At 34.4% G+C, this 14,566-nt stretch overlaps 3 protein-coding genes across 3 annotated transcripts; 1 reads left to right on the top strand and 2 right to left on the bottom strand.

The window, feature by feature from the left end:
- Positions 1 to 4,863: 4,863 nt before the first annotated feature.
- On the bottom strand, positions 4,864 to 8,426 carry LOC18021639 (lipase-like PAD4). The gene is made up of 2 exons (XM_024157684.1): positions 6,678 to 8,426; positions 4,864 to 6,372 (listed from the first exon to the last, which is right to left on the bottom strand). The coding sequence occupies exons 1-2, from the start codon at positions 6,996 to 6,998 to the stop codon at positions 5,032 to 5,034; spliced, it is 1,662 nt and encodes a 553-aa protein (XP_024013452.1). The 5' UTR covers positions 6,999 to 8,426; the 3' UTR covers positions 4,864 to 5,031.
- Positions 8,427 to 8,623: 197 nt separating this feature from the next.
- On the bottom strand, positions 8,624 to 9,094 carry LOC18021640 (outer envelope membrane protein 7). Its single transcript, XM_006403744.2, has one exon. The coding sequence runs from the start codon at positions 9,010 to 9,012 to the stop codon at positions 8,803 to 8,805; it is 210 nt and encodes a 69-aa protein (XP_006403807.1). The 5' UTR covers positions 9,013 to 9,094; the 3' UTR covers positions 8,624 to 8,802.
- Positions 9,095 to 12,302: 3,208 nt separating this feature from the next.
- On the top strand, positions 12,303 to 13,731 carry LOC18021641 (syntaxin-122). The gene is made up of 2 exons (XM_006403745.2): positions 12,303 to 12,962; positions 13,147 to 13,731. The coding sequence occupies exons 1-2, from the start codon at positions 12,392 to 12,394 to the stop codon at positions 13,605 to 13,607; spliced, it is 1,032 nt and encodes a 343-aa protein (XP_006403808.1). The 5' UTR covers positions 12,303 to 12,391; the 3' UTR covers positions 13,608 to 13,731.
- The last annotated feature ends 835 nt before the right edge of the window (positions 13,732 to 14,566 follow it).

Raw genomic sequence — 14,566 nt, forward strand, 5'->3', positions numbered from 1 at the left:
CTCTCTCTTTCTCTCCCCCTAAACTCTCAGCCTTTTACCCTCTCTCTCTCCCTAAACCCCTCTCTCTCTCTCCCTCTAAACCCTCTATCTCTCCCTTAACCCTCTCTCTCTCCCCTAAACCAAAGCTCTTGACTTTAAAATTGATACTAGTTTTTAATCTACACTAGATGAATACCTGTGTATACACACGGTTTTTTCTCAATTTGTATTTTTAATTTAACCAATAAAGTATTTTTTTATAAAAAACCAATAGAGTATTTTGTATATTTGGAAATAGGGATTTAATCATTTTACTAAAAACTTTGATAACAAAGCTTAGTGTTTGATTTTATACAAGAGCGTAACATTTTTACAGAAAATAAAAAATTAACATAGTGATTTTAAAACTGAGAGAAATCATTACATGAATTCATTATGGTTGATAAAACTTCTTTTGTAGTTGTCGACATGTAGTAAGCCTTGAACAATATATCTTTCTCACAAACCCTGAAGAGCAGCTTAGCAATCTCATCTAGAACGCCCATCATATTGTTATTGTTGGATACAGATTCTTTGATTTTACCTGTTTTGTAATAATGCTTAGAGTTGAATAAGAGCTTGTTCCTCATGCAAGTAGAATTAGTCTCTTTTGATGTCATGTTTTTGGTAATTAGCTCATATAAACCTGAATCGTTTCTTGCATAAGTGGATATTTAAAGACAAAAATGTTTGAATATATGTAACTACTAACTACAAAAGGGAAAAAAAAATAACGCACGTTAAACAAATTGTAAATTATGACTCTCACACTACAAGAAAACATGCTGAATTCCTATGAATTTTTTTACGAAAATTTTGGTAGAAATTTTTTTTTATCATTTTCCTACGAATTTATGACAAAAAAAATAAAAGTGGTAGGAAATTGGAAGAAAAGTTTCTACGATAAAAATCGTCAGAAAATGGTCAAAATTTTCCTACCAATATTCAACCAAAAAAATATCCGTAGGAAATCTGATCAGAAAATGGAAGGAAATCGGTGGAAAAAATTTATATATGCTTTTTAAGTATATAATCTGCTGGTATTGTTGAATTAATACGTTTCTAGTATTGTCTAGCATGCATCATACTATTCTTTGTGGACTCAACAAATCAAATGATACATCCATATTACGATGCACTAATCACTAATGGTATGGTAGTTTTTGGTAGGAAATTTGTCAGAAATTTTTGACCACTTTTCTACGAATATAATATGTAAGAAATTACCTATCAATTTCTTACGAAAAACAAATATTTTGTTATTTAAATATCCTATCAATTTCCTACCAAAATCAGTCAAAAAGGAAAATGGGAAAAATCCCACATCGACCAAGCAGAGTAAAGGTGATGCTGAACAGACTCTATAAATAGGCACATGCTTTAAATATAAAAAATACTAAGTCAATAAAAATAATTTGGGATTTAGAAGTTCTATATTTAGTTATAATTAATTTCTAATTAGTTTTTAATTAGGTTGATTAATTTTGGATTTAATTTTTATAATTTGTTTAATAATTGAAATTATTTATTTTGTAATTAATTGAATTAAAACTTTTTTATATAGCTAGTAAGAAAATGGTAGGAATATGATAGAAAACTGTTCGTAGGAAAAGGGTTGGATTTTTTCGAAAGAAAATGGAAGGAAAATAGTAGCAAATGCCCTACGATATTCTAACCAAATTTTCCAATGAAATTTTCCGACCAAAAATTTTGTAGGAAATTTCCTACCATTTTCTGACCATTTATAATTTCCGACGGCATAGAACTTACCAAAATTTTTCGTCGGAAATTGGTAGAAAATACATGTTTCTTACTATTTTCTGATGATATCTTTCGTAGGAATACCTGCTGTTTTCTTGTAGTGTCAATGGCTGTGATAGTCAACGTCCAATGCCCCTTCTTCAAACACAACTTCTTGCAGCCATCACCAAGATGTACTCACTTTCTAAACCATAATTCTAATTTTGAAAAGTAGATACAGTACTTGTAGTAATAACTACTATTTCTCTTCTCCCCTTTCCAACTAATTTGCTTTAACGACTTTGATTCAAAAGATGGAGATTCAGCTGAAACTGATGAATTCATTTTTGTATATACATTCGAAGATTCCATCAGTCATTGTTGTATATACACAATTTTTTCTTTCAAAATACTTTTATATATCTCTATCTTGTCCTACATCCATCATGCCCCATCTCGCACCCTCTATATTTGGTACTAATATGATCAATTTTAATTATCATATTCATTTGAGATAACCGTTTTCTCTATATTTGCTTTTGATTAAAACAGTTCTTAGCAAAGTTTTAAAAAAACATTGTAATGTGGACCATGTGGTTATAACATGCAATATTATCTTTGCATGTCACGTAATAAGGTGTGATATGCACCACCACATTCTTTTTTATAGAATATTACAATGTAAACAATTAATTTAAGCGATTTAAAACTCTTCGGACTCATTTCCTCTCGTTTTGATGAGTGACCCCATCTTTACTTATTCTATTCTCAGTCTTGATTAGATCTTTAACCAAATCTAATTCCATTTTTACCACTAACTTCCTAAATCCACTTCTCTTCTAATATATCCACTTTATTGTCATTACTGCTACCACCATTTACTACCGCTGACTTTTGTGAGTCAGAATTGGTCTCACTTTATCTTCTTATGGTTTCACTTACTCTTTCCTACATATCTATTTTGTTGCAGATGCATTTTTAGTGGGGTTCTCCTTCTCTTTTATCAACTATTAAATAAATAAATAAGAAAGAAAATCATCCATAAAATAAATCTGAACAGCGTATTCTAAATTATTCATCTGAAAGCTGGCAGAATGACCTTTCTTCAAGATCTTTAATTTCATATTTTGAAACCATACAAATGTAAAATTGAGATTTAAATTAAGGACATGGTGCATCAGAAGAAGGCATAAAAGGAACAATCTCAAATAAAAATTTATAAGTTACAGTTGATACAAAGCTAATGAAACCAATGCCATGAGGGCCATAGAAGGGAGTGTTTCTCTCCAAATTTTCTAGATTTTTTTGTCTATATCTCATGATTATGCATGCAAGTGGTATAAGGCATCATAGTTGATTATATATATATAACAAAGTTTTAATTGTTTATATATTTTGATATTTTGATATCATATCTATACTTTTTAATCCAATGAACAATAGTGACATCATCAAAAATGGTGAACAGAGCTTCTTCGCATGTATTCGTACAAAAAGCTATTGTAATTGTAAATGAAATCAATAGGATAGCAAAGATAGATAATTTGAATATAATATGAAACTGAGATTATAAACAGGTGTATATGACAACGATAGGGGATGTATTTATCATGTGAATCAGGAAATTTAGCAAAAAAAAAAAGCAAAGAAAATGGAACAACAAACCAAAAATCCAAGTCGCTTTCATCCAACCTTCCAATCAATGTGTATTTTCATGAATGAAAGTTGGACTTACAAAAGTATTTATAGATGTCGCGAACCATGGTCGACTCGAGAATGAGCCTAAAAGCTAGGAAACGTAGATACAGTTACCCGGTCTTAGATTGTTGTATGTTTGGAAATTGCTGCGTCTGATTGTTTATGCGGTGGGATCCCATCCGGATGAGATAGTCATAGAAACTTTTCTGATTCAACATCGACCAACAAAAAAAGAAGAAGAAGCAATTCTTACACTTCTTAGATGCTGCTATTTTCCTCAGCCTCTATACGGTGGCAAAATTGAAATTGAAAGCTTCATTTAAGGGGCAAAGTTATGTCTTCTTAACTTTGCATCTACAAATTTCCTACGAAATATTGTTTGTAGAAAAATCCTAGGAATTTTATAGGAAAATATGTCTTTTTGTTTGTCCCACATCAAAAAGTTTAAAAATTTAGATAAAGAAACTGCATTATAAAAAGAGCAAAATTAAAAATTTCTACGGATTTCCTATGAAATATCGTTTATAGGAAAAATCGTAGGAATTTCGTAGGAAACTTATGTTTTTTTATTTGTCCCACATCGACAATCTAAGTTAATTTAGGTGAGAAAGTTGCTCTATAAATAAGAGTCTTCACCTTCTCTCCCTGTAATTAATAATTACTTAGTCAAATTTTAGGCTCATAGTAATTAGAGAATTTATTTTGTTTTTGTATATATATATTTCATTAATCAAATTTATAATTAATTTATATTTTAATTTAAATTCAAATTTCCGATATTAATTTAATTTTTGATTTATTATAAAATTATATTGGTAGAAAATTGGTAAAAAATTAATAGTAAAAGATTAGTAAAAAAATCGTAGAAAATAGGTAAGTGATGTTTCGTAGGAAATTGGAAGGAACACTAATCGATAGAAAATTGTAGTAATTTAGTAGGAAAGTTCTACTAAAATTTCCGTAGGAAAACTATTCTATCAACATTTTCGTAGAAATTTCCCTACCATTTTCTTACCTTTTACAATTTCCGACGGCCGATTTCCTATGATAAAATTTCGTAGGAATTTGATAAGAAAATGCCGTTTCTTACGCTTTTTTGACGATATTTTCCGTAAATTTTTGGCATGTTTTCGTGTCGATGATTTAAAAGGAGAAGTGGGTAACTTGCGTCTTCTTTGGATCAGAGATCTTTCATTTTCCTTAAATAACCCTAGTGTAGAAAAGTGATGGAGATGATACGACGACATCATTAGCAATGCTTTGGAACCATAATAACAGTGTTCATGTATTTTAAAAAGTATAAATTTCTGATCAAAGTATGACGAAGATAAATTAATGAAGATTTATATAATAGATATGACACATTCGTGCTACATGTTGGTTTTAGAGTAAGAGCTTACATTAGAATTTAGAAACTCTTGCATAAACTTGTTGGGCACTAATGATAAAGATAATTTTAAAATAATAAATAACATACAACATAAAGTCTTACACAAGCATAAAGAAAAACAACTGATAAAGCTTGTTATATAGCACATCATAAATTAGAGATTTTCTATTAATCCTACTACGTACTCAAGTCTCCATTGCGTCACTCTCATCAACCACCATCTCAATGCCATTACCCATTTTAAACTTGAACTCTCTTACATTCTCCAACCACACACTGTAACTCGAGTTCCTTGCCAAAACATCAACCGAAACTTCCTTCATCTTCACCAATGTATCCGCATAGTTCTCAAATGCAACAATCTTTTTCCACAACGAAGATCTCCTTTGCGCATTGCCGCTACTCTCGCTTCTCATCTCATCCAAACACTCTTTCACTTCCTCAAGCTTAGCCCAAAAGCAAGTATCCTGCGTAGTGCTCGCATATTGAGTTCTCGCACGCGTCTCTTCATAAGGCTCTCCACTTACTTCCCACCACTTATCAAACATTACATACCTTTTGGGTCTATTCCCACTCTGCATGTAATGACCAACAGCCCTTGAATATTTGTACTTGTAGAAGTATGCAATGTCTAGTGGCTCGGCTAAGAGCCGGTAAAACTGTGATGCGTATACCCATTTCCTTCCCACTCCTAAATGAAAATCAAAAGGTAACTCATTCTTCTCCACCATTTCAAGCACACTGTCCCAAAACCTAGCTAGCTTTGCTCGACTCATGTTCACTCTTATCTCTCTTTGATTTGAGTATTGTTTGAAGTTATCGTAGTAACCTAGCTGCTTTGGCGACGCGTCGCAGCTTTCTTTGTACCATTGAATCTCTAGTCTCGATGGTAAGACATTACCAAGCTCAATAGCTAACTCGCTCGACCTCAATATCGGAGCACGACCAATTCTTGTAGACGTTTCTATGCATTCTTTTGCTGATACACCACTTGGGTCGTCATTAGAGAATCCTAGAGATTCTAGGGCTAATGCGACGCCAGCTTGGTAGCTATTGTCGGAGATGTTCCCACCACGAAAGCTCCTAGATACGAGAAACTGGTGAGAGAGTGTGGACACGTAATGTCCGTACCTTTGATGTTCCTCAATGTTTGGAGTTCCTGTCGAGTTGAGTATAAGAAACATCCCACGAACTGAAGCAGCATTGTCCAAGCAGACACCTCCATTGTCGGAACAGAAGAGATAGGTTCCAAAGGGCCAGAACTGTTCACTGCTTCTCCTGGGAACGAGGTCATGGATGGAGACCACGTGGCAGAATTTGTGGGCTAAACGAGATCGAGAGATTGAGGAAGATAGAGTTTGGTTTCCAAGTAAAGGTGAGCCAAAGGTGATGCAGAGGAGGCGGAATGATGGCGGAGACGGTTGGGAGAGAAGCCAAAGTGCGGTGAGAGCGGCCAACGCGCCGCCGGTTGAATGTCCGGTTAACACAATCTGTTTTCTTCCTTCCATTTCCAATCCTCGTGTGATCTGTTCCAAATTCAATCGATGTTACAAACCGAATCAGAAAAACCAATCTGCTATGATAAATGAGCGCAAGAGACTTGGTTTCGTTTTTACATATCTAAATTATCCGTCGTTACATTAATTTTTACCAAAAAAAAGTAAGAATCTGGTTATGAATTTAGTAACTATTTCGAATGTTGTATTAAATAACATTTCTTCGATCTCAAGTTATCCCATTCTCCATTCTTTCCTATTTTTTATTCTTCCATTTCCCGAAATGGAATACCCTAAACTTTAAAAGTTGTTTAAAAAATAAGAAAAGACAAAACCTGAGATTGAATGAGGGGAAGCAAGGGGATGAAAAGTTCAAGTATAGCAGCGTCGACCATAGGCAGAGGCTCATCGGTGGCTAATGATGTCGACAAGGCCGGAAAAAGCCCATCTCCGGCGACTTCCAGGCCCACGAGATCTCCCAGTTGAATTATCTCCATCGCCGGTAAAGCGACATACATGATTCCGGCAATGTGCTGAACCTGGATACTCCCGGCGGAATTTGCGGCGTTGCATAAACTCCAAGAATCGGACCATAACGGAGTCGACATCATGAACGATGCCTGTAACTCGCTTGTCTCGAACCGGCACTCTTCCATGACTGGATATCGACTATTCGTAGTAGTCGAGGTTTTGTGTTGTTAAAATTAGCTTTTTGTAGGGAAGAATTTCAAGAAAAGTTGCAAGAAGTTCTCCATATAGTTTCTTGCGTCTTTCCTATGTACTTTTCTTGGCGCTTGTCTTTTGGTGAGTCTTCGTCTCTTAGTCTTCGTCAATACTCTTCGCCCAAAATTGATACCCTAAGGATTTCTTGTCACTAAAAATGTTTATGGTGACAAAATATGATTGAATCATAGTACATGAGCTCGCCAAACAAATGCATTCAGAGTGAACCATTCAACCACTGGACCACCACGAGTTTGGTTTATCATCAGATTTTGATAATGTCCTGTTATGATTGATTTTTGAAAAAAAAAGTAATGAAACTGCACGGAAGGGTCCATTTCATGTTTTTCTTTAATAATTGTGTGAGTACACTGTGAAGGACAAGATAGAGTAGAAGATGCAGATCAAAGCATTTGAAAATCCCCAATAACATGAATGGTTTAGACTCAAGTAAAGATTACAAACTCTTGCAACTTTTGATATGCAATGAATTTTGGTAAGAGCCTATAGATAAATCAGCTTATGTGACTGAAACATTGAAGTTTTTTTTGTTTGGCATAGGCTTCAAGGTAATTAACTAATTTATAAGTTTTAAGCTTAAGATGTTAAGTCATTCAATGTGACCCATATAATTGTTACAAGTTAGACTCACCATGGCTTAAAGAAGACTTTTAATCTGTGGTCTCTCTCTGCAAATATAGATCCTTGTTATGAATTTGTAATTTACTGTTTGGTTGAATAGGGTTTAAATTTAATTAAATAAAAGGAGTGAAAGGTCCTCCTCATCTTTCTTATCGCTGTTTGGGCTTTTGGGCTATGTGGGACAACTACAGTTGAGTATAAACTGGGGGGAGTAATAAAAGACAAAAGAGAAATGAGTTGAGGCATTGGAAGATATTGAACACTAGACTAGCATCAACAATGATGAAAGGCGATAAAATCTGGACAATGATCTTGTAGAGTTTACCATCTAAAGTAATTCCATCAGGTTAAATATTTTCTTCAACATCCCTTCTCTGGGAAAAAATATTATCATACCTAAGTTTCGCCATTTGTACTTTATTGGTGCTTTTTATCATCATAATTTTCTGTAGATTTTTTCACCAGACGTGAAAGCAATTAAGAAATAACAATGAAAGCTCCTTCACTGTCGTTTTATCAATTGTTTGGGCTCGGTGAAGTACAATACTACTAAATGCAAATCAAAGCGTTTTTAAAGAGACCGTATCTATACATCAATGATGAGTACAAAGGTGTTAGGACAAATAAAGTTTTTTTTTTGGGGGGTACTAAAGATGTTAATCATTTCTAAGTTATGGTCTCCCTCTGCATAGATGTAGATCCTTCCTATTAATCTGCCAAACCCTAAAGTTACCATCTAAAGCAATCTTTTGTAATTGTCAAAGTTTGATATTTTCCTCAAGATGATGAATCAACATGCTTCTTTTGGCGACATATAAAATTATACATTCATACTTAAAAAGGCTTAAACTGTATTAACTCAATTCATGGTTAATTGTCAACTTGCAATTGGATCAATAGATTCAAGTTATCGGTATTTCGAAAATTCAGTAGTTATGATAGTAGAAAACATCAATTATGCAAGATAACAAACTGTTAATTTGGTTCAAGTGGAATCAAATTAAACCCAAGGATTCATCAATACACGAACCGAAATTGGAAACAGATATGGCTTGAAATCAGCAATTCTCTCTAACTTGTTTAAGAACCCTAATTTTACATACCCTCAACGGTAGCGGCGGCGGCGGCGGCGTCGGCGGCGGCGTCTGTGTCAGCGTCGTCAGGGTCTTTGGAAGGATCGGAATTGTCAATAGAGGAGCGGAATTTGTCGAGGAAAGGCTTGAAGGCGATCTCTATCGCTAACCATCCGAACGCCAACGCTGCGACCACGACGGCCGCCTGTTTCGCGCCCGAAGCTTTTCCCATGGCTGCGTTGATTATTAGGTCGTCTTCTTCGCGAATCGATGGACGATTTAAGATTGGGTGATGGGCTTTTGTGTGGGCTTCTAAGATTTTTCAAATGCGATATTAGATTATTTGATGTTTACTTAACAAATGAAAAGGACAAGCGGCGAGAATTCAAACTTCCTTCTTAATGTCTCCGGCGACTAATACTAATTCAAACTTTTCATAGTTCCAATACATCGCATTCACGCCTTTTCCACTTTCCTGAAAATTCTGGTTTGGTTTTCTTTCAACCATACAATGAAGTTAGTCAAATCAACCGGTTCAAACAATCAAACCCACCAAGAAATCGCAACTAACAACAACAAATGAATATTTTTTTTTTCCACCCTAAACATGAGTTTGATTGTGAGATTAATAAGTCTAATATTGTACAAGTTCATGAAATTTGACCGATTCGCCACACATATTATATAGTACTCGACATGGTTTAGTTAACCCAACAAAATGGTTTAGTTGAAAAAACGTATTTTGGTCCGCTCCTAAGAAAACTCGGTCATCATCCAATAAAAAAAACAAGGGTAAACTATTTTGATCAAAGATTTATTTTTCAGATTCCTTTGGATCTTCAGAACGAAGATTTCTCCTGCCCTTTCAAAAGCTCCGTCGCGGACAATTCATAACCGCCGCATTCGCACAGCATAACGCTAAGGCGGTTAAAGAGCTTAAGGAGAAGATGAATTCCGATTAGTCAGTGTCGACAGTGAAGCAAGTGAAAGGAAACCTCGAGGCCCTGGATCGGTCGATGCATGGACCTCTGCTTTGGAATTCGATTATTTATTATGTTTTTGTATTGTTTCGATTGGTTTATGTTCTTGTGTATATATCTCAGAAGCCTATAAGTAACGCAATAATGGATTTTTACCATGAGTTGCATTTTCATCTCATCTTGCTATTTAGAATCCATAAACTAAGTCAAATTTAAGTTGTCACAGCCTCTTAAGTCACACTCTATACAACTTTTGTTATTGATTCATTATTTGACTACTCTTTCCAGTTTCCAGTTTCCACTTATAGTAAAACGATACATTTGTATCGTAAATGCGTTTTTTCTTTTGGATTAAATTTTACATTGCAACAGTTAAAATGTTGTGCAATGATAATTATCTATGTTGATTGGCCTCAGTTCTGTTTTTTGTTTGCGTTTATGTTTGTATGTTATGATGATTAGAATAAATAAGTTTCAGTTTCTGGTTATAATAATAAAATTAATTGCTTTATAATTAATTTTTTTTTTGTTCCATATGTTTTGGTTAAGTTTTTTCCGGTTTCTTTAATTTTATCAACTCTTATAGAAAAGGAAAAATGGTGAAAAAACGACTAGATTGATGAACAAAAACTATTATACACCAAGTTACCAACACCAAAAGAATGAAAGTTTTACTCATTTGTGTGTGTATTTTATTGACAAGCTCATCGACCATATATATACAAAGGTGGAGATTAAGCTTGGTTTCCAAGTCTTTAAATTTAAAGAATTGGAAAACTACCAATTTACACCTAAATAGAGGGGAGGAAGAAGAAGTAAAAGTACCTTCATTACTAGTATTATCTCATATGGGGTCTTTCATATTTAGGAATTAGGAATATATGAGAACTTTGGATGGTTTTATTTATGAGTGAATTAGGTGAATATACCAAATGGGGAACGAAATTAGCTGCATGACCAAGGGCCCACCAAGAATTGTTATCACTGTGTTCATGGTCATCAGTAATGACAATCTTACCCCCATATATTTTACCGAAGCTTAACATGAACAGCAGGTTCTGACAGTATGGTACAATCTATATATAGGGGACTAAAATATAAGTAGAGTAGGCAATATCTTTATGCAAGAAATTACAGCCACACAAATTTTTTTTTCCTAGACGTATCATATACATTATAATAACAAGTTACATATTTTGATATAGATTAACAATGATTATATGCACGATAAAAATAATGTTAGATTGATAACAATAATGAGTTATATAGATGATTAAAGATATTATTGATATACTCAGCATGTTACATATAAATTAACGTCCAACATTATAATTTACTAGATAAAAAATATGTTAAATTGCTAACAAGAATGAGTTATATAAATGATTAAAGATGTTATTGATATACTTAGCACGTAACATATAAATTAATGTCTAACCTTATAGTTAACATGGTAAAAAATATGTTAGATTGATAACAATAATAAATTATCTAGATTGTTATAGATGTTATTTTTGTAGTTAGTACGCTACAAATATATATAACACTCTATATATATTGTTAGCAGTCTAACAATAAAAATATGTGAAATGATGTCTTTTGTAAACGTCGGTTCTGTTGCCAGAAAGATAAACACCAGATGAATTTTTGGTTTGAAAAAGTGTTACAATTGAATAATTTCCCAAATTAATGCCACGTAGGGACAGAGTCTAGATTATAATCAATATTTTATTTTTGGGGAATCTGACAAAATTTCCTCTTTAGTGTAGGTAGTCGCATAGATGAGTAGGGGCTAAAAGGTATTTAAAAAAATTGAACAGTGTCGTCTGCTGCTCTTGGTCATTTTTGTAAATAGTCTTGTCGGGATGGTCATTTGTTATAATTATTCTTTATTTATTCACTATATGAGATTTTCATTTAATTCAATGCAAGAAAATTTCATAACATGAAAGACCCATGTAAGATAGAAAGTAGAAACAATGGAGATGTTATAAGGAAAATATATATTTTCTTTAACAAGATGTGAAGAGGACAGCAGCAAATTTCTTAATGTCTCCAGCGACTAATACTAATTCGCATTCTAAAATCTCCCACTTTACATAATTTCAATACATCACATCCATCGTCTTATCCACTTTCCTGGATATTCTGGTCTGGTTTCCATTCAGCTTCTCAATTAAGCTACTCAAACCAACCGGTTCAAACAATCAAACCCACCAAGAATTCACACAAGAAAGATAAAAATTCCACAGCCTAAAAATGTGTTTGGTTGTGAGAGACTGTACAAGTCCATGAAAATTGACCCATTCGGCACACATAATAACTGGTACTAGACGTGGTTTGGTTAATCCAACATAATGGTTTAGTTGAAAGACGTGTTTCGGTTCACTCCTAAGAAAACTCGGGTTAGGTAAACTTAATTGACGAAGGCAGCGCTCCTTAATTTCAAAACCGCGTTTTATTGGGACTTTTCAATCTTTTTTAGTTCTTTACTCATCCAATAAATGTATAAATTCACTAATAGCAAACACACAATTTTGAACAAAAATAATTTTCCAATTTCCTTTTGAATTTTCAAAACGAAGATTTCTAGTATCTTCCGCTGAGGACAAATTTCACGCCAAAGCAGCCATGAACGATCTTCTCTCCCGCTCGTTCAACCGCTCCGTCGCGGACGATTCATCGCCGCCGCACTCACACAGCATCGAGATGCCAAAGGCAAAGTGTTCCGGCGGAAGCTGCCGCGGTGGAAACAACCTCGACAAGTTTTACCTTGACGTGGAGGAAGTGAACGGCGAGCTAAAAGAGCTCGATCGACTCTGTCACAGTCTCCGATCGAGCCACGAGAAGAGCAAGACGCTTCATAACGCTAAGGCGGTGAAGGAGCTCAAGGCAAATATGGACGCCGATGTGTCGACGGCGCTTAAGACGGCGAAACGCGTGAAAGGAAACCTCGAGGCTCTGGATCGGTCGAATGAAGTGAACCGGAGTTTACCGGAAAGCGGACCGGGTTCATCATCGGACCGGCAAAGGACGTCGGTGGTTAACGGGTTGAGGAAGAAGCTTAAGGACGCGATGGATAGTTTCAATCGAGTGAGAGAGACGATCTCTACTGAGTACAGAGAGACGATTCAGCGAAGGTACTTCACCGTCACCGGCGAAAATCCCGACGAAGATACCGTCGATCGTTTAATCTCCACAGGTGATAATTTCCTCTGATTAAATTTTTATTAATTTCAATATTCAAATCTCAAAAAAAAAAAAAGGAAGAGAAAATAGCGCTTAGGTTGTTAATTTTAGTTACAAGAAATTGTAAATTTTGGAATTTTAGTTTAGTTGATAAACATGATTATTGATGAGATAAATTGAAATTACAAATATTGTAGGAGAGAGCGAAACATTTTTGCAGAAAGCGATACAAGAACAAGGTCGAGGTAGGATTTTGGACACAATAAACGAGATACAAGAGAGACACGACGCAGTGAAAGACATTGAGAAGAGCTTGAACGAGCTGCATCAGGTGTTTCTTGACATGGCCGTATTGGTTGAGCACCAAGGTGAGCAACTCGACGACATTGAAGGCAACGTCAAAAGAGCCAACTCGCTTGTCCGGTCCGGTGCGGACCGGCTCGTTAAGGCGCGGTTCTATCAGAAGAACACGCGCAAGTGGACTTGCTTCGCCATTTTGTTATTGATCATTATTGTGGTCTTAGTTGTGGTGTTTACGGTTAAGCCTTGGGAAAATAATGGTGGTGGTGGAGGAGGTGGTTCGAACAGTCAAGCCACTCCGGTCCAAGCTCAGCAGCCACCGTCGCCTCCGTCTCTGACCCGGCGGCTACTTCGTTAAATCTTTTTTTTATTATCTTTTGTAATGTTTTGATTGGTTGAATTCCTTGTATATATATCAGGCTATCAGCACATATTTATTTGCTATAAGACACTCAGTAATGAAATAAATTCTTTGAAATTTTGATCTGTGTGCAAAAGGAAATCAATCTTGATGTTAGATGAGTTATTTACATTGACACTTTCAAGTTTCATTCTTACGAAAAAAACATTTATAGTTATTGGGTAACTTATTTTTTTGTTAATCCGAAATTGCCCTTTGTGGATGTGATAAAGTGGATGCGAACTAATGGATAGCAGATTAAAACCCAGATTTCAAAAACAGTAATTATCTTCTCATCTATTTTATTTTGTATTTTTCTGTATTATGAAAGACGTAAAATATTTTTTTCTGTTAGAATGAGTTATAATTTTATTTTCTCATTGTTTTAAAATCCATTATACTATAGTTTATTTATCAAACAAAAAATTTTCAAAAACATATGTATAAAACTTTTAAAAAAAATCAGAAGTCTAGGCAGATATCCACTTAGAAAATATGATGTGGATGATGCATAATGGACATATAACATGGACTTGAATGCGTGGATATGTTTTCATTGAGGTATCCACATATAAAATATGATGTGGATGATGCATAATGGATATATAACATAGACATGATTACGTGGATATGTTTTCATTGATATATTCAACATGGATATACATTTTACATTGTTTATAACCTATCTATATGATCCACGTCCACCTTATGGATAATGTAAAATGTATATCTATGTCGAATATATTAATGAAACATATCCACCCAATCATGTTCATGTTGTATATCCATTATACATCATCCACGTCATATTATCGGAGTGGATATCCACCTACACTTTTGATTTTTTTTAAAATTTTATACATATGTTTTTGAAAATTTTTTTGCTTGATAAATAAATTATAATATAATAGATCTTA

This window comes from Eutrema salsugineum, unplaced genomic scaffold, assembly GCF_000478725.1.
Source record: "Eutrema salsugineum unplaced genomic scaffold, Eutsalg1_0 scaffold_16, whole genome shotgun sequence".
Classification (NCBI taxonomy): domain Eukaryota; kingdom Viridiplantae; phylum Streptophyta; class Magnoliopsida; order Brassicales; family Brassicaceae; genus Eutrema; species Eutrema salsugineum.